The 18,914-nt window shown below is 46.7% G+C and overlaps 1 protein-coding gene across 1 annotated transcript; it reads left to right on the top strand.

The window, feature by feature from the left end:
* The first annotated feature begins 182 nt into the window (after positions 1–182).
* Positions 183–17,146, top strand: TBCCD1 (TBCC domain containing 1). Its single transcript, XM_078154693.1, is given in 9 exon segments — positions 183–600; positions 5,010–5,390; positions 7,259–7,414; positions 9,284–9,650; positions 12,243–12,368; positions 12,371–12,428; positions 12,590–13,087; positions 15,620–15,768; positions 16,218–17,146. Coding segments are annotated over 7 exon segments (1,671 nt in total). The 5' UTR covers positions 183–600; positions 5,010–5,054; the 3' UTR covers positions 15,750–15,768; positions 16,218–17,146.
* Positions 17,147–18,914: the final 1,768 nt, after the last annotated feature.

Below are 18,914 nucleotides of genomic sequence, written 5' to 3'. Positions count from 1 at the left end.
CCTAGGGCTGACCAATCACAGGTGGTAGCGTCACCGGCGTCGCCGCGCCCCCTCCTTTTTCCCATAGCGATACGCGTCTCTTGGATTGGAGCAAAATGACGGACTGCTGGCCAATTGCGAGCAGTAGCGCCTTTTGTGAGCCCCGCCTCCTGTCTCCCTTTGCCAATCCCTAAAAGCGGTAGACCCTCTTACCTAATCTGGAGCCAATCATCGGGAATTTTACTGCAGTCCCTGTCTGGGGAACTGGAGAGTTAGGTTTTTTTCAAAGTCTGGGGTCAACTGCAACTGAATCTTTACTGAGCCCTCACCATTGATATTAGCCGAGTGAAATTCACTGTTATACTTCGGAGGCGGAGGTTGTCAACGTGACAGCAGAGAAGCACCACGTGATCTCACGTCCGCCCGGTCCGAATCTCGGACAGCTGCTGGAAGAGGCCGCTCTAGGCCTCCCGGCGGACTGGAGTCTCTCCTGCTGTGCCTAAGCGTCTGCGCCGTGGCTCCCCTCAGCCTCCGCAGAGGAGGACTCTGCGCAGGCGCAGGCGGGTGTCAGGGCAGTCCCTCGCGTCCCGCCCCTTGCTCTGCCTGGGTGCTCGCTCTCAGGTAACGTCCAGGGCCAGTGGTCTGGGGGGTGGGGGTGGGGGGGGTACTTACCCCTTCGGAGGGCGGTCCCGGGTTGACCCATGACACCCTCCCCATTTAAGACAAGAGGGCTCCAGGGCTCCCCATTTGAGAGGGGTCTCGGGTTCCCCGCATTTGTGGGGGGTCGTCCCATGCCCTCCACTTTAAGGGGGGGAGGTCCTCCGGCCTCCCCATTTGAGGGGGAGGGTCCCAGATTTTCCTCATTTGAGGAGGGGCCCTATGGCCTCATTTGCTTCTCCCCATGTAAAGCGCGGGGTCACGCAGCCTCCCCAGTGGGAAAGGTCTGGGGGGCCGTAGAGCACGGCCTCGTTTTGCAGGGGAGGGGGCTCAGTGCTCATGGCCTTCCCCCTGGAGGAGGGTCTGACGCCTTTCCTCTTGGGGGGTGGTCATATGGCCCTCTCGAGTGGGGAGGGTCTGGGGTAACACTCCCTGCAGGTCAGTGAGTGCCCACCCTAACGTTGAACCCCAGTCTGTCTCCGTCCCCTGTCCTGGGAGTTGTGCCCCTGGGCTTGACCCGGGTGGGAAACCAGGAGGGTGAAGCAGATGCTGGATCCCAAAGGCACTAGGCAAGGGGGGAGTGATGGGAAGCGGGGGGAGGGTCTCTGGGAGGGTGCTTTAGTGGTCCAGCTTGCCCCTTCAGCCTAAAAACCCACCATCCTTTCACTTTTGAGCATGATTTCAAAACAAAAGGAAAGGAGAAAAGTTAGGACAGCTTTGGGGACCTCAGGCGACCTCTTGTCTAACCTCTCATTCGGGGGACCCTGTGCTTGAGGCCAGGGGAAACTAATCAGGAAACTTTTCTTGTATTGAACCCGAAATCTGCTTCTGCTTTCACCCATTTGTCGGAATTGTGCCCTCAGCAACCAAATACAAGTTCCATCCCTTTTCCCCACAGCAACCTTTCATGTATATGCAGACAATTGTCAAGTTCCCTCTGTGTTTTTTTCTTCTCCAAAATAAACATCTCTGGTTCCCTCAATCCATCCTAATGTGACAGACATAGTTTTCAGTTCTTTTAACCTCCTCGTTGTTAAGTTGGCTTGTCTTCCAAGATTTTCGGAGGGAAAAGATTTCAGCACAATAGCCTGGTTGATGTGTGCTTCAGAGGCAGAGTTTATTCCAACCTTATTTCATTTTATTAACAGTTTGGGAAATTATTCAGTGAAGAAGAATAGATAACTTTTCCAAAATAACACTAGAGCCTTTAAAAAAGAAATCTTTAGTTTTTAGTTTTTCCCACAGGGAAGGAAGGAAAGGTGCATAACATTCCACTGGTGGTTTTTGAAATGTTTCTGCCCCCTCAGTTTCCTCAGAATGACCAATACAGCCCTGTGGCATTTTCCATTCATCCAGGATACTTGGTAACAAGGAGGAATACTCTTTTGGACAGCAGGGATGCAGGTGAATGCTAGCATGTATCTAACTGACTGTATAGAGGTTGAGGAGAAGGCAAGATAAAACAGGGCTGGAAAATGGAGAAGCAAAGTCCCCTGCCCCTTAAATTCTTAGAAGAAACCTATGGAACTGAAGAAGTTTTTCCTCTGGATCACCTCAGCCCCAGGCAGCATCAGTAGACCCGCCAATTTTGTAGATATGCTGACCGTGTCAGAGATTTCTCAGTGACATGGCTTCCGCTAGCATCACTGCCATTCAATGTCCTCAGCAAGCCCATCTAGGGTAAGATTTCTGTTGGAGATCACTCGTGCCCCTTCCACATTACTTTCCTGTACCTTCATAGTCCTGGCAACCCACTTCAGGTGATTTGCTGTGATTTTGGAACAAGGTCGTGAATCCCCAAACAGTCAGGTAAGCCTGTATCACAACAGAAAAGGCAACTGATTGCCTTTTTCTAAATTTATGGCAGCTTTTTCAGTGTCCCTTTTAAAATAGGACATGATGGATATTCTGACCGTGGTAGAGCACAGCTGGCCTATAGACATCCATGTTCTGGACTTGATAAGGCAGGCTAAGGGCCTGTTCCTTCCAGACTTAACTTAGGTGTCATTGATGTGTGAAGCCTTTCTGGATTACCTCTGCTGTTAATGATCTCTTTCTGAATTATCCTATTTTCAAATTAACTTATCCCCATCTGGATCTGTTATATCTCTCTCAGTAGAGTATAAGCTTGCTGAGGGCAAGAACTGGCCTCCCCAGTGTTTAGTGTATAGAAGGCTCTTTATAAAAGGTCTCTTGAATGACTTGCCTTGTTTTTTTGTCTGATACTTTCACACTTGTATTGCACTGAGATCATGATAATCTCAAGTCCTCCAGTCTCATCTGCTTTTTCTCTCAGATCTGTGCTCTCGTGGATCCAGGCAATCTCACTGGCATTGCAGACTGCTACCCATCCATCCCTTTCCTGTATGACTCTTCCATGTCCTTCTGTAAATTTGCTAGTGGAGGTCTATTTCATCTGCTGGCGGTCTTCTTTCCTTTCTCCTGACCTCTGAGGACATCATTCTAGCCCTTGGGCCGTCTGTCTGTCACTCCTCACCGTGTAACCGATCCAGCCTCCTTTTCTAGTACACGTTGCCCTGATGGTATCCTAACTCCTATTCATCAGAGTTCTTCATTGGTTTGTGTCATGTGTTGCAGCCTGCCCCCAACCATACTTAGGACAGCCACTCTGTGTGCCATTTTTAGTTCCTCGGGGATTATTGTGCTCCATGCCTCACAACCACACAAATGGGCATTAACAACTCTTGTTTCTGGGAGGAGTTTGTGAGCTTTGTAATGCTGGAGGCAGTCCAGCCGACTCCTGTCCTATTTAATTGTGGGCCCAGCCACTTTACTTGTATTATTTCTCCCAGATACACACACTGATGGACAGGAGTTAGGATTTGTCCATGTAACTGCATGTCATAATCTGAGTAATAGATAGTCTTCATCCATTTGGTTTTTGTTGCGTGGATAGTCAGGCCGACCTCTCATAAGCAGTTAGGGAGCTCTTCCGTCAGTGGCCAATACTGCCGGCAAGCATGCATCGTCCTGTTACGTGCCTCACTCGATGTTTTTGATCGTAGGGTCACTGAACGTGATTCTCTCTTGTGTCTTTTGCCTCTTTGTGGATCTCCGGCACTTAGCACAGTGCCTGGCAGGTAGTAGAACCTTGAAGTGTGCTTATCGACCGGCTGACTCACTGATTGGGTGGGAGACACCTTCTCGGAAAGAGCCTTGCTCAAGGTGGCGTTTTTTTCTCTGCCAGATCACACGCTTTTAAAAAGCCAACAAACAAGCACCTTACATTCTATCTTTTATGTAATTGTACAGATGTGGTCCAGCGGGAAATAGTGCTTGCCAAAGGCTGCCGGCTTGCCACTAATGCCCTTGATTCTGAGGATGCTGACAGTGCCTGTGGAGGTGATTCTCAGGGAAGCTGTAGAGTTGGCCCGTGGGTGGGTGGGCGGCAGCCACCGCTGCCGCCATTATTCTCTTGCTCACCTGTGCTTGGCGTTGATGGGGGTGAGATTTTGTGTCTCGCCGTTGGTAGTTTCCCTCTTTGAGAATCGATCCCTCGTCACCCTCCTAATGGTGCTTGCTTTGCTGTGGACTCCTCTTGGCACTCTTCCCTGAATCTAGCCTTCTTCTACCCTCTAAAAGCCTATCCAGGGGCACTGTCAGAGGCCGAGCACACTGACTCCACTGTTGTTGATGGAGAAAAAACTGGGTTGTGAACGTCTTGGCAGCTTTTCCACTTGTCTTCTGGGTTTTGTTTTCACCCTTAAATGTCCTGGAGATAATAACTCTGCTTCCTCTGGTCTCGACAAGCTCTCCTTAGGCCGGCTTTTCTGCTCACAGTCGTCTCTTCTTTGTAAGATTGTCTTGCGACATCGAAGACTCTCAGGTCTGGTGCACAGAGCTGCTTTCAAACCATTTCCATGATCTGCTGTCTTCCCCTAACCCTGCAGGGCTTTATAATGCCTGTGTGACCTTAGGTGTATATTGAACTCTTGACCTCAGTTTCCTCACTTTTCAGATGAAGGGAGTAGACTCCGCCACTGAGTTCCCTTCCAGCTTTAATTCTGTAATCTCACAAAATCATTGCATTAATATCAGCCAAACACACTAGGCTTCTTGTGGGCTAGGCACCTGGTAACAGAGAAGGAGCATAACCAAACAGGCACAGATTTCCACTTCTTGCCTTACTTCGTCTAAAACAGCTAGCACAAGCCATACAGGTAGGAATTGTTTGTGTTAAGTAGTACCAGCTGCCTGTAATTCAATATTGCCAGAACTCTGCTGGCCTCTCTGTGCTACTTCAGTCTGTTGTTCACTTGAAAATAGTTCAATATGTTGTTGTCAGCGTCTCACTGATAAATGTATGCATGTTTTTGTTTCCAGGTGATTTACACAGAAACTTTGTTTCCTAGATTTGCAAAAGAGTCTCTAGAGAGACAGATGGTATCTGAATTAAAATGGCGCACTCAGCTGTCCACCTGTGGGTGAGAACAGAACCGTTTATAGTGGGCACTTTGCCTCTGCCTCCTCCAGCCAAATTCAGCCTTCACTATCTCAGAAAGATATCCACTTATGTTCGAACCCGAGCCAGGGAGGGAGGTTACCCACGCCTCTTCTGGCCCACGTGGAGGCATATTGCCTGTGGGAAGCTGCAGCTGGCCAGGGACATCGCTTGGCTTTACTTTGAAATCTTCGATAGTCTGGTGCCGAGGACCCCGGAGGAGCGTCTGGAGTGGGCTGAATTGGTATCAACCTGCACCTGTGAGGAGGATGTGGAGAAGCAGAGGAGTAAGGTAGGTGTTTGTCCTGATATTTTTGTGGTTCGAGCAGCATAGAAACCACCATTTGTACCATCGCAGCGTATCAGTTAGGGAGGCCATCTGTGGCCTCAGAGCAGCTGGCGTCTCTGGTTCTGAATTAATCTTAGCCGGTCCAGCGTCATGATTGGTCACCTTCTCCAGCAGCAACAGAGCAGAGACCCCATGGAGGAGGGAAGCAGTTTGGGGGTGGCAGCTTCTTAGCCCAGAAGGGAAGACTAATTATTCTTTCTGTGTAGTGAGTAGGTTGAAGAACTAGTTAATTTTTCAAATGAAACTACTTTAAATGCCGAATCCTTGGAAGCAGGGCCAGCCCTAGGCTATGGTCTCGTTGATGGAGGAAGCTCTTTGTCTTCAGAAGTTTGCTGGGGCACCAAGAGGTAGATTTCCCTGTAGGAGCCAGTATGTGTCAGAAGCTTCAAGCCACAGATCAGGTCGGGTCAACTCTTTCAGACTCTGAGGCAGGCTCTGTCCTCTCAGTCTGTAGCATATCACACGATTGTGTGGATAAACCTAAAAGCAACAAAGGGCAGAAAATGTTTAGTTCTGGTAATGGAGTGATCGAGAAAAAAGATCAGCCGGGAAAAGTAACTGTTTCCTAACTTCCAGCTTAGTGTGCCCTATTCTTTCATTTTTAATGTGCCATATGTGAAATAATTCGTATTGAAGAGTCAACTAAGGAACCATTGCTACTTTGTGGTGAGCTACAAAAAAAGAGCAGGATGCCAGCTTAGAATTTTGACCAGGAAACTGAAATGAAGAAAACTCTTGAGGGGAAAGTGAGAGTGCCTCAGAGTCCAGTAGCACCCTGGTCCCAGATGTCATGGACAGTGTATGTGGATTTATGTCCCTTATTTGCTGTTCCACATACCATGTGAGGTTAGAGATACTGACATTTTTGAAAATCCCATGTCCCAAATACCTCTTGACTTTTCAGGATTACCCCATGTATAACATAATTGGATTGGTCTCTTAGCAAGAATGCTCCATTCTCTCCCTTTTAGAATCAACTCTTTGCTCCCTTTAAATTTCAATAAGGGACTGTGTTCTCGACAGGCATCAGCCTTTGGTCTCTAGAGGGGATCAGGTACATCTATGAATGACTTAGTGTGACCCTGTTACCATTTTGGAAAAACAAATCCAAAGGGATGCTCTGAAAGACAGACCAGGGGACGTGAAATTGTTCCTACACTGTCCAGGGCACCTAATTACCCAAATAATGGCCAGAACATTAAATACTAAAGCAAATTGGCTCACCGTCTGACTAACAAGTTTGAATGGATCATACGAAATAGGGCATTTTGACCAGCTTATACTTATGCAAATGTACTCATCTTTTAAAAATACTTTGTGTTTTTGTTTTTGTCTCTGTTTTACCAGACTCTTGACATGCTTAGGAAGGAGGGCTTCTCAGAAAATTCAGGCTCTCTTGTATTTTTTCAGTTTTGTTTAAATTTCACTGTTAGTGGGGCCTGTGAATTATACATAATATAGAATTTGATTTTAAGATAACAGGTTTTGTTAGAATGATTTTTGAGTTTATAACGTTTAAAACAAAGAACTTTCAAAAAATTTTACTAAATAGAACATTTTGGTGTCATTTTGGGGAGTGACCACGGAAGCCCCTCAGCTGTGTATCTGCATGCTGTTTAGATAATTGGTTCAATTTTTGAAAGCTCTACAGCTTTTTAACTAAAATATATATAAATACACATGAGTGATTCTCCTCCTTTGGCTCTTTGTCTTATGGTGAAATCAATGTAGCTGTGCTCTATTTTGATGTAGCCTGTTTGTTGTCTGTGTCGATAGGCGTGTTGACGGTTTCTTATTTCCTTCTTGGACAGCTCTCAGTGGACACCCTTCAGTTCCTGCTGTTTTTGTATATACAGCAGTTAAATAAGGTTTCCTTAAGAACGTCTTTGTTTGGAGAAGAGTGGCCAAGTCCCAGAAACAGGTCTCCATCCCCTGACTTGACTGGGAAATCCATCTGTCAAAATAAGGTACTTACTGTGGTTCCAGCGTTGTGATTGCCTTGTGAACAGACCACACGTCGACTGGGCTAGCCCTGTGATCCATTAGTCTGAGATTCCTTTTTGAGTCAGTAATCTGCCAGTGAGAGAGGAGAGGAGTCCCCAGCTTTCCTGCACTTACTGGTGGAGAAGCCGCCCACATCTCCATGTGATTCACTTTTCCATCCGTTAAAAATACATGAATTCTTGCCATTTGCATGTTTGATAAGATTTTTGTTATCTTTGCAAAATGCTTTTGAACTCCCATTAATAGATTTATTATCAACCAGTCAATCCAAAAAAGTATTTATTCAGCACCTACTGTATGCCAGGTGCTGGGATAGACTGGGTGGGGTCAGTCTTCAGGTGATTTTGCAGTCCAAAGCTAAATTTAACAATCTCCTATGAACATGAAACGTTTAAAATTGATATATGGTGACTCTTTTGAAAGACGGTTTACCTGTGTCTCTAAAAGGATTTTGAAAAGTTTGGAGTGCTATAGGAAAACCTGTATGAGCTGTGGCTCTTTTCATCCAGATGTCATCATCTCTTTTCATGTTGGGAGTGTTTGTTTTTGCTTTGTGTGACACACGATTGATAGAACGGTTTTGTCCTCACTTCTCGTCTAGATTCTCTGAATGGCTTTGTTTTTCAGGTGAGCTCCTTACAAGCAGCACATCGTGGGGTGCTACGGCATCACTCTCTTGTTTTGTTGGATGTCCCCCAAGGGGGCAGCATTGAGTTCTGTGGCAAGCCTGCAGGCTGGGTGGGGCGGCCGTGCCACAGCATGGCGGCTGGAGAGGGGAATGAGCTGAGCTGTTACATGCTGTGGTTCTTAGCGTCGGGCCATGGAGACTGATGAAATCGTACCATCTTGTGCATAATTCCTATTTTGTAGGTGTTTGAGAGGTCATGAACACAGAGGAAGCAGCACGGTGCCAGCTTTGGAGTCGGGAAGACCTGGTCTCGCATCCTGGTTCTGCCACTCACTAGCTGTGTGCCTGTGGATAAGTCACTTCCTCTCTCCCCGCCATAAATGGCCGCCTCAGAATACGGCTTCTCTGTAAAGTCCGGCTCCGCATCTGCATGGATGACGCGAGGGGGCTAGACCCCCCTGAACGACATGCTGGGGTGTGCCGGGAGAGTTGTGATGGCATTGGGCAGCGTGGGTCTTGGGAGCCGGACCGCCACGGAGATGCCCGCTGCGCCGTGGCTCCCGGCGGGGCCCTCACCCCTCAGAGCTCACGCAGCGCGGTTTCTCCCGGGGGACGGCGAAGCGCCTGTTCTCAGAGGACTGAGGAAGGCGTCTCTGAAGCCGACTGAACGTCTGCTGTGAGCAGCTGTTTGGTCCGCGACTGTGAGGGTGCTCTTGTGACAACCCGCCCTCGGGCTCCTCTCGCACCCCGTCTCGGGCCGTCTTAGTGCTGCTGTTGAGTCGCCCATGGACCGTGACGTCCACGGGGTTTTCTAGGCAAAGATGCTGAAGTGGTTGGCCGTTTCCTTCTGTGGTTCATTTTACAGATGAGCAAACTGAGGCAAACAGCTTATGTGACTGGTCACACAGCTAGTAAGTGTCTGACGCTGGATTTGAACTCAGGTCTTCTTGACTCCAGGACTGGCACTCTATCCACGGAGCCACCTAGTTGTCTCCAGTCCAGGGTGAGGGCCTTGAGGCCACGTGTGGCCCTCTGGGTCCTCCAACTTAAGAGAACAAGGTGGATTTAAAGTTTGGATTCAGTCGAAGGGCTTCGCTTGAGGACCTAGAGGGCCACAGGTTCGCCACCCCTGCTCCAGTCCAGGGTTTATGTCTAATGAAAGCTCTTCTCTTCACTAAGGCTGCTTTCTTTTGGTTTTTTTCAGACCTGGGACGATTGCAGCCACCAAGCCTTTGTCTATAATCACCTGCCCAATCTCCTGGAGCTCCTTTTGGACCCAGAGCAGCTCACCGATGCCTCCCACTCCACCCACAAAAGCCTGGTCTCTCCCGAAGCTGTGCAGGCTCTCAGCTTTCTCATTGAAGGCACAGTCAGCAAAGCCAGGAAGGTCTATCCACTCCACGAGCTCGCGCTCTGGCAGCCCCTGCATTCCGAGAGCGGCTTCTCCAAGACTTCCGAAACCTTCTCCTTCTCAAAGCTGGAAGCCTGGCTCAGGTGTCGTTTGACTGCAAACCCGTTTGGCACATCTGCCTGCCTCAAGACTGGGAAGAAGTTGGCTTGGGCCCAGCAAGGTAGGTTCTAAGTCCTCGTGCATCTCCAGTGGAATGACTTGTCGTTCCTGGGGTCTAAATGGCCCCGTGTCTTCCGCGTCTGACCTCAAAGAAGAAAGATACCCGGGAGGGACGAAGAGCAGGAGGATGTCCCTCTTTTGCTTGGGGACTTTTATCATAAAGTACACCAACCTCAAGGAGACGGTCTAAGATATTTAAACAAATATCTATTATTCTGGTCTCCTAGTTTTGTTCATTCAAGGCCATTTCCATTGTCTCAAGAGGCTTCTCTGGGACTGTGATGCCGAAGTTCCAGTGCGATACTTTCTGCTTTGCCCTTGATGCTGAAATGAATTGGTTAAAAACATTTTCTAATTGGTCTTTTCCAGTCCAACCTTTAAATGATGACCTTGGGAAGCTTTTGCCAGTTGGTTCTCTCATCGGCCTTTACTTCAGCTAATTCTGCCCTCTTCTCCCTTGTTTCTTCCTCCTTTTGAAGCCACTTTGCTCATCAAATTCAACTGCTTCTTTCTATTTATGAAGCAATCATGTACCGTCATCCTTCTCTGAGATTTTGCTATTAACTTTCTGTTCTAAACTGTGTCATTGGAGGCTGTATTTCTTGGCCTGGCGAGCAGTTCATGGATTTTGTTAATGGAAGCCATTGTTAGGCTCTTTGGGGCTCCCTGGTAAGGCGTTTGATTTATAGGTTAAACTTTGGCTTGAAGCTCATAATTAGTGTCTTTATCCTTCCTTTCATCCGTTTCCCATTGTTCAGGGTCAGTGACCTGTTTAAATAGGTCAGGCTGCAGTGGCCTTCATTACATCATATTTTCCTCATTTTCATGCCTCTCATTTCACATTAATTTCGATCTTTTCTCTAACAAGTCAGTAGTCTGACCGTACGCAGCTGGCTTGAGCATGACTCCCACTGGAGTAGTAATAAGTCATTTCAGGTAATCAGTATTGATTTTTGGCAGTATCACTAGAATTTGCCAAGTGTAACACCTTCCGAAGCTCTTTTTAAAGGAAGTATTCACAGTGCCTAGGCCGGAGACGCCTATACGGTGGCCTCTCCCCTGCCTTACTCGTGACTGAGATTTTCCAGCTCGCTGTTTCTCAGTCATGACTTTTATCCACTTTTGTTTGTGTTGATGTACCAGGATCGCAAGGTAGATTGATTTGATTTGGTTGTTCTTTCCAGATTCTTTGCAGAATCCTCTGGGTATGTAATCAATTAACAGACTCTTTTAAGCACCTACTGCGTGCCAGGCACTGGGGTAAGCTCTGGGAATACAGAAAGAAGCAAAAGATAGTCCCTGACCTCAAGGAGCTCACAATCTAATGAGGGAGAGAACATGCAAACAAATAGAGACAGAAGAAGCTTTAGCCTGGATAAGTAAGGGAAGTTACTAGAATTAAGAGGGGTTGAGAAGGCTCCCTGTAGAGGGGATTTAGGAGTCCATGGAGGTCACTAATCATAGCAGAGAAGGGAGAGCATTCCAGGCACGGGGGCCAGCACTGAAAAGGCCCAGAGCCGAGAGATGGTGAATCTCGTTGGTGGACCAGCCAGGAGGCCAGGGAGGCACCGCATGCAGCGGTACGTGTTGGGGCGTCTTGTGTGAAAAGAGTGGAGAGGCAGCAGGAAGCGAGGCTGTGAAGGGCTTTGAATGCCAAGCAGAGGGTTTTCTCTTTGCTCCTGGAGGCTGCAGGCAGCCACTGGAGTTTGTGGGGAAATTCTTTTAGTGACTGAGGGGGGGATGGGCTGGAGTGGGGAGAGGCACTTGGCAGGTAAGCCTCATGGCAGCTAGTGCAGTAATCCAGGCAATTGTTTTCACGGTGGTCTCTTTGCAGCACTTACCGGGCGTGCTGCAATGCGAAGGGACCCAGAAATCCCAGGAAATTGTGTTTCTTGTCACCCTCAGGCAGTTCAGCTCCTTGATTTGCCCCTGTGAATAGAGCCTATGGGCCATCCTGCCTTTTAGTTACAGCTCACTGTTGTCTTCTGGTCTTGGTGTAGCAAGCCTGTTGAAGTTGATCCAGTTCATTTCCTATAACAGTCTGTTCATTTGATGATTATCGAGCCAAGATCTCGCAGCAGCTCAGTAAAGCTGGAAGGGAGAGTGAGGAAGGCGAGGGTAGGGCTGGGGGTGTTGGGAGCAGGGCACAGGACAAATTCGGCAGACATGACAAAGCCCTGCTTGGAAGCAGCGAAGGCCCATTTCAGTTCAGGAGCGTGGCTTGTTGTGCCAAATCCCTGTGATTCTGTAGCTTTTTCCAGCAGTGCTCAGCAGCTTGGCAACAAGGACAGATGGTGGGTTTGACCCCACCTGTCGGATTGGCCTTGGGGAGATCGGATCTTTGGAACTAGAGGCTATTGGACTCTAGAAGAGACTGTCTGGCTCCGTTGGGAAACCTAACATGGTTTCTGGTGGGCCTGGCTCACATTTTGTGACCTTGTTTCGCCTCATTGTCAAGTGTGCTTATTGCACGTACGTGAATATCTCTTGACACTAATGCTCCATTTTAAACTGTTTCATTGAACTGTATTTAATGTGTGTGTGTGTGTGTGTGTGTGTGTGTGTGTGTGTGTGTGTGTGTGTGTGTTTGCAGTTGAAGGAACTACCAAGAGAGCCAAGATTGCCTGTAACACGCACATGGCCCCCAAGATACACCGCATTGTGGTGATGACCCAGGTGTACAAGCAGACACTGGCCAAGAGCTCAGAGACCTTAGTCGGGGCCATGTGAAGATTCACCGTTGCAACGAGTCTTTTATATACCTGCTGTCCCCATTACGGTAAGCAAGCTCGTCCCAGGGCTCTTGTGTTTCTTTTGATCTGGAAGTGTGCTCTTTTTTTTATGACATTTCCCATTGGCCCAGGAGCTCTACTTTCATAAAGTGAAGGGCCTCTGGTTGAGGAAAGGGTCCCCCTCACTTGCTGCTGTTCTGTTTCTCAGGTCGGTGACCGTGGAGAAGTGCAGGAGCAGCACTTTGGTCCTGGGGCCTGTCCAAACCACCCTTCACCTCCACAGCTGTGACAACATGAAGGTCATTGCTGTTTGCCATCGTCTGTCCTTGTCTTCCACCACGGGATGCACCTTTCACGTTTTGACACCCACACGCCCTCTTCTCCTGTCTGGCAATCAGATGGTAACATTCGGACCTTTCCATACTCATTACCCAATGCTTGAAGACCACATGGCCAAGACCGGACTTGCCACCATGCCCAACTACTGGGACAGGCCGATGGTTGTGTGCAGGGAGCATAACGACTCCAGGGTCTTCCGACTCTTGTCCCCCTGTGAGTTCTATGTGTTTGTGATTCCATTTGAGATGGAAGGGGACACAACAGAGATTCCCGGGGGTCTCCCACCAGCCTATCAGAAGGCACTGAGCCAACGAGAACAGAAGATACACATCTGGCAGAAGACGGTGAAGGAAGCAGGTTTGACAAAGTGAGTGAGTCATTCCTGGTAGCAAAAATATGTTTGTTGTGTAAAATAACCAACTTCTTTGGAAATCATCAACGCCGTAATCTTCCTGTTCAGAGGACCCAAGCCTTCCCTCGAAGTCCTAGAGTGCAAGCTTGTTTGTGTCCATTTGTTTCAGCATAGTGCGTCTCTTGAGTGCCGTACACCAGCACTTCTTAAACTTGGGCCACGACTCCCAGGTTTAAGGAACCCTGCTGTACACCGTGTATGCCACGGCAGCTGGAGGCATACATCCTACCTTTGAGAAGTTGATAATGCCGTGGGGGGAATAAGGTTGACACACAAGAAGCAACCAAAGAATTTTACAGAATAGTAGAAAATTAAGTGCTGGGTTATACGGTGCAGGCAATAACAGTGTATGAAATTCAGCCGAAGAAATTAGCCTGATCATCAGAGATGTCTTAGGGCAGAGACAGAGGTTGAATTAGATCATGAGCTGTAAGATTTGAGTGCGTGGCTGAAAAAGCATTTATTAATCACTTGCTGCTATGTGCCGGGCACTGTGGTGAATGCTGGGGATACAGATACCAGCAGGCAAGACAGTGCGTACTGCCCTCAGAGAGCTTACATTCCAAAGAAAAAAGACATGGCCAGGGAGAGCTGCTTTGGGAGAGCATTCCAAGTAGGCACATGAGCACAGGCAAAGGTGTGAAAGCCCCAGAGGGCACGGTGAGAGAACGGGGAGGGAGAAGAACTGAAACGAGGTCAGTGGGGCCCATTGGCAGAGCGCTGAGTGGTTTGAACTGGATACCTAATCTTCCTGATGATGAGCCTCTTAACCTCGTATTGATCTCCACGAGTTTGCGATTGGTTATCTTGGGAAGTTTGGATGACATTGCATAGCAGCTGGCAGTCATTCAATGAGCATCTGCTCCTTTTTGCTGAATTCAGCGACCTGAAGTTGTCACTGGTCAGTCGTCAGTCAACAGGAATCGACTGAAAGCTTGCCCCGTGCCAGGCAAGGCCACTGTGTAGGGGCATGGTGGCGCAGTCCAAGGAATGAAGGAGGGCTGGTCTGGACCCTTCTCACAGCAGAGGTTTGGGCAGGAACTCATCAGTGGAAAAAAAGTCAGTCAGTAAACATTTATTAAGTGCTTACTGTATGCTGGGCTCTGTGCTAAATGCTGGGGATACCAAAAGAGTCAAAAAGCATTCCCTGCCCTCGAAGAGCTTGCAGTCTAACGGGGGAGCCAAGAAACAAACACATACATACCAAGTAAGCTCTATGCAGAATCAGTTGGAAATAATTAACAGAGGGAAGGCATTTAGAGGGGTTGGGGGGAGCTTCCAGTAGAAGGAAGGATTTTAGTTGGGACTTGAAGGAAGTGAGCAAGATCAGTAATTGGAGCAGAGGAGAGAGCATTCCAGGCATGAGAGAGAGCCGGAGAGAAGGCCCAGAACTGAGGGTGGATCCAGGATTATGGATCAGAGAGTAAGGGAGAAGGGGGGCCAGGCTACAAAGGGCCCGAGATGCCAAACAGAGGGCTTTGTGCTTGCTTCTAGAGGCCATAGGGAGTCACTGGTGTTTACTGAGCAGGGGGTGACATAATCAGACCTGAGTTTTAGTAGCTGAATGGAGGATGGACTGGAATGGGGAAAGACTTGAGGCAGGCAGAACCCCGCCCCCCCGAGCTAGTGTAATAGCCCAGGCATGAGGTGATGAGGGCAGTGTCAGAGGAGAGAAGGGGGCATATTCAGGAGATTCTGTGGAGGTGAAATTGGCGGGCCTTGACACCATATTGGATGTGGGGGGTGAGAGGCAGTGAGGAATCCAGGCTGACACCTGGGTTGGGAGCTTGAGGTCCTGGGCTGATGGTGGTGCCACCTACAGTAATAGGGAAGGTAGAAGGGGGGAGGGTGTGGGGAGAAGGTAACCTGTTTTGGAGGTGTCTCCTGGACATCCTATTGAGAAGGGAGCTACGGGAGCAGAGGGAGAAGGCTGCTGAGGCATGGTGGCAAAGTCCAGAGTAAGGACAGAAAGGGCTACGTTGATGCGTTTTGTTGGACGAGACTTTTCTGTCTTGACTGGTGCCAGGTGAGACTGGCAGTGAGAAGACAAGGACTGCTTGTCTGGAGAGTTACTAGAGTGCCATCGTCCTGTAGACGGGGAGGGGGACAAAGAACTGTGGGTGACACCCAGGTCTTTTGGTAAAGAGGATCCTCTGTGCCCAGTCCAGTGCCTTTCTGTAGCAAAGTATTGCACCTCATGCACTGGGAAGAAGGAATGGCTGTGCTGGATTGGGATTTTATGGAAGTCTTGGGTTTGGGGGTTGGTTTGTTTGGTTGGTTTTTTTGGCAGTCTACATGTCCCCAGTATGGGGGCTGTTTAGTGGGAGAGAAAATGGAAATTTGGAAATGGCTCAGCCAGTAGAGATATTCGTGTGACTTGTGACGATGTGGGATAAAAAATGTTGTTATCCTGGGAGCTAATAAGTCCCTGATTGTTTTTTTCCTTCCCCATCCCTATTTCCTCCATCCCCATCTTCCACATTTTAGGGATCAAAGGAAGCAATTCCAGGTGCTGGTTGAGAACAAGTTTTATGAGTGGTTGATTAACACAGGACAAAGCCAGCAGCTGGACAGTCTCGTGCCTCCTGCAGCAGGTTCCAAACAGGCCGCAGGATAAGACATCCTACAGAGCCATGGTAGGCCTTTATTTTCATAATGGGACGTTTTAAAACACTTTCTATATTTTAGCAAGGAATAAACCAACAAAAATGCTCAAGTGAAGCTGGTGGGATTAGGGCTGGCCATCCCGGCAGAATCGTCTTCTTTAAACTTCTGTCTTCAGGCTGCTTCTCTTGTCCCCATCATCTCTCACACCCACTTTAGGTCCTGTTTCTCCTTTACGAATCTTTTTCCGACCCTCTTCTCCTTAGTTGCTCCAGAGAGATGGCTGATGCTTCTCAGGAACACACAGATGCCTAGTGAATTTCCAAACTTAACCCAAAAGAACATTTGATGCCTGCTTCCTGGTAGCCTGTGAGTGAGATGAAAGACCACGCTGGTGGATACAGAAACGCAGGCGGGCATTTCATGCTAATACATAGGGGAAAGGGGTTATTTATCACACCATTTTGTCTTATTCTGTTAGGTATCAAGAGAGGAATATCTGACGGGAACAGACAAGGGAGCACGGGAGAATGGAGGAGCCCAGCAGGAAAAAGGATTGCACGTGAGCCCTGTCTCTTTCTCCACAAAATAGATTAACATTTGTTGTGAATTTTAACACAGAAAACCAATTTTAATAATTCTGGTGTGTTCCTGTCCTTTCTGAGGAAATATGAAGCCAAGTGGCTGATACTAAAATGTTGATCTGTTCTGTTGCTAGAGGGGTACAGGAGACATGACAACACCCTGAAGAATTCTAGCATTTCAAGGCTAAGTTAAGAAAGGGGCTATTGGGGCGGCCGTTGGAATCCATTGGGTTTTATTGGCCTGTGGGAGACTTTTGCTTGATTTAGTCTCTTACTCTCTTTTTACAGTATAAGGGAAATTGGAAACAAACTGGCCGTATAGACGAGGGGTCTCGCAAACCCAAGAATGCCAGTTTTTATCATTTTGAAGATGGCAAAGTGGTGACAACAGCCTCATGTTATTTTTATACTGAAGTGTCGGGCTATAGGGTTACAAATGAACAGCCTTTATTTGGAGGCAAAGCAGTTCTGCCCCTTGTAGAGCTAATGAAAGGTATTTTTTGTCTACCGCAGTTTGGTATGCTTTTAAAAATTTTGATGGAAATATACATGTATATGTATATATATGTTATTATTTCTTGGTGTATAAAAGTCAGAAGAAATATTTTTGTATAGAGATTGTTCTAATCTAGCCTTTAATCTGTGTAACAATGAAATTTTTAAAAAAATAATGTTTATTTCTTATTCTCTGTTGAAAATTGTAATTAATTGTAAAAAGTATTTTTGCTTTCTCTGTGACAATGTAGAGCTTCTATCTTTATGCTTGAGATTTTCAGGTAGAGATATTCTGTGATGTCAAAATAAAGTTTACATTTTGTTAAAAGAAGCTTCTTTCATTTATTTAAGGAAGAGGGGGAAATGCTTAAAGTAGTGAATTTTTTAAAAATTATTTTTATTTTAAGTTCCAAATTTTTCCCTCCTTCCACCCCACCCTCACCTGTTGAGAAGGCAAGAAATACATATGAAGTCACACATAAGGTATTTCCACATTAGCCATCTTGTGAAATTAAAAAGCAAGAAAAGTAAAGAAAAAAATATGCTTCAGTTTTCACTCTGAATCCATCAGTTCTCCCTCTGGAGGTGGGTAGCATTTTTTTATCATGAGTCCTTTGAAATCGTCACGGATCATTGTGTTGATTAAAGTAGCAAAGTCTCTCACTATTGGTCATTCTTACAGTATTGCTCTTCCTGTGTGCAGTGTTCTGGTTTTGCTCACCTCAGTTTGCGTCAGTGAAGATGAGTCTTTCCAGGTTTTCAGAGAGCATCCTGCTCATTATTTCTTATAGCACAATAGCATTCCATCATAATCATATGCCACGATTTGTTCAGCCATCCCCCAAATGATAGGCATCCCCTCGATTCTCATTCTCCAAAAGAGCTGCTATAAATATTTTTGTACTTGTGGGTCCTTTTCCCTTTCTTCGATTTATGTGGGATACAGACCTAGTAGTAGTTTTGTTGGGTCAAAGGGTATACACAGTTTTATAGCCTTTGGGCATAATTCCAAATTGCTCTCCAGAGTGGTTGAATCAGCTCACAACTCCATCAATTTTTCCACATTTCCTCTGGCATTTGTCATTTTTCTTTTCTGTCATCTTAGCCAATCTGATGGGTGTGTGGTTGTACCTCAGAGATGCTCTAATTTGCATTTTTCTAATCAATAATGATTTAGAGCATTTTTTCCATATGATTATTGATATCTTTTCTTCTTTTGAAAACTGCCTATTCATATCCTTTGACCTTTTATCAACTGGAGAGTGGTTTTTATTTTTATAATTTTAGGCTCAGTTCCCTACATATTTTGAGAAATGAGGCCTTTATCAGGGAAACTTGCCATAAATTTTTTCCCCCAGTGTCCTGCTTTCCTTCTAAATTTGGCAGCATTGCTTTTGTCTGTGAAACAGCATTTAATCTAATGTAATCCAAATTATCCATTTCACCTCCCACGATCCTCTCTGTCTCATATTTGGTCATAAACTCTTCCCTTCTTTATAGATCTGACAGGGAATTTTTTTTCCCCCATGCTTTCCTAATTTGCTTATATCACCCTTTATGCCTAAATCATGTATCTAATCTGAGCTCATCTTGGTGTATGGTGTGAGGTGTTGGTCTATTCCTAGTTTCTGCCAGACTGCTTTCCAGTTGTCCCGGAAGTTCTGGTCAAATAGTGAGTTCTTGCCCCCCAAATTCTGTAGATCTTTGTTTGTCAAACCCTAGGCTGCCCTGCTCATTTGCTTCTGTCCACTGTATACTTAAGCTGTTACATTGATCAACCTTTCTATTTTTTACCCAGCACCAAAATGGATGATTACAGCTTTGTCATATAATTTGAGATCTAGTGCTGCTACACCTCCTTCTCTCACATTTTTCCATTGATTTCCTTGATATTCTTGACCTTTTGTTTCTCCAGATGAATTTTATTATTATTTTTCTAGCTCTACAAAGTAATTCTTTGGTAGTTTGGTTGGTATGGCATTGAATAAGTAAATTCATTTAGGTAGTATTACCATTTTTTATTATATTGGCTCAGCCTACCCATGAGCAATTAATATTTCTCTAATTGTTTAGCTCTGTTTTTATTATTTGTGTGAAAA

Source organism: Phascolarctos cinereus, unplaced genomic scaffold (assembly GCF_003287225.1).
Source record: "Phascolarctos cinereus isolate Bilbo 61053 unplaced genomic scaffold, phaCin_HiC Scaffold_5;HRSCAF=322, whole genome shotgun sequence".
Taxonomy (NCBI): Eukaryota; Metazoa; Chordata; class Mammalia; order Diprotodontia; family Phascolarctidae; genus Phascolarctos; species Phascolarctos cinereus.
The sequence above is the reverse complement of the archived record's forward strand: the minus strand, read 5'-3'. Positions and strand labels throughout refer to the sequence as shown.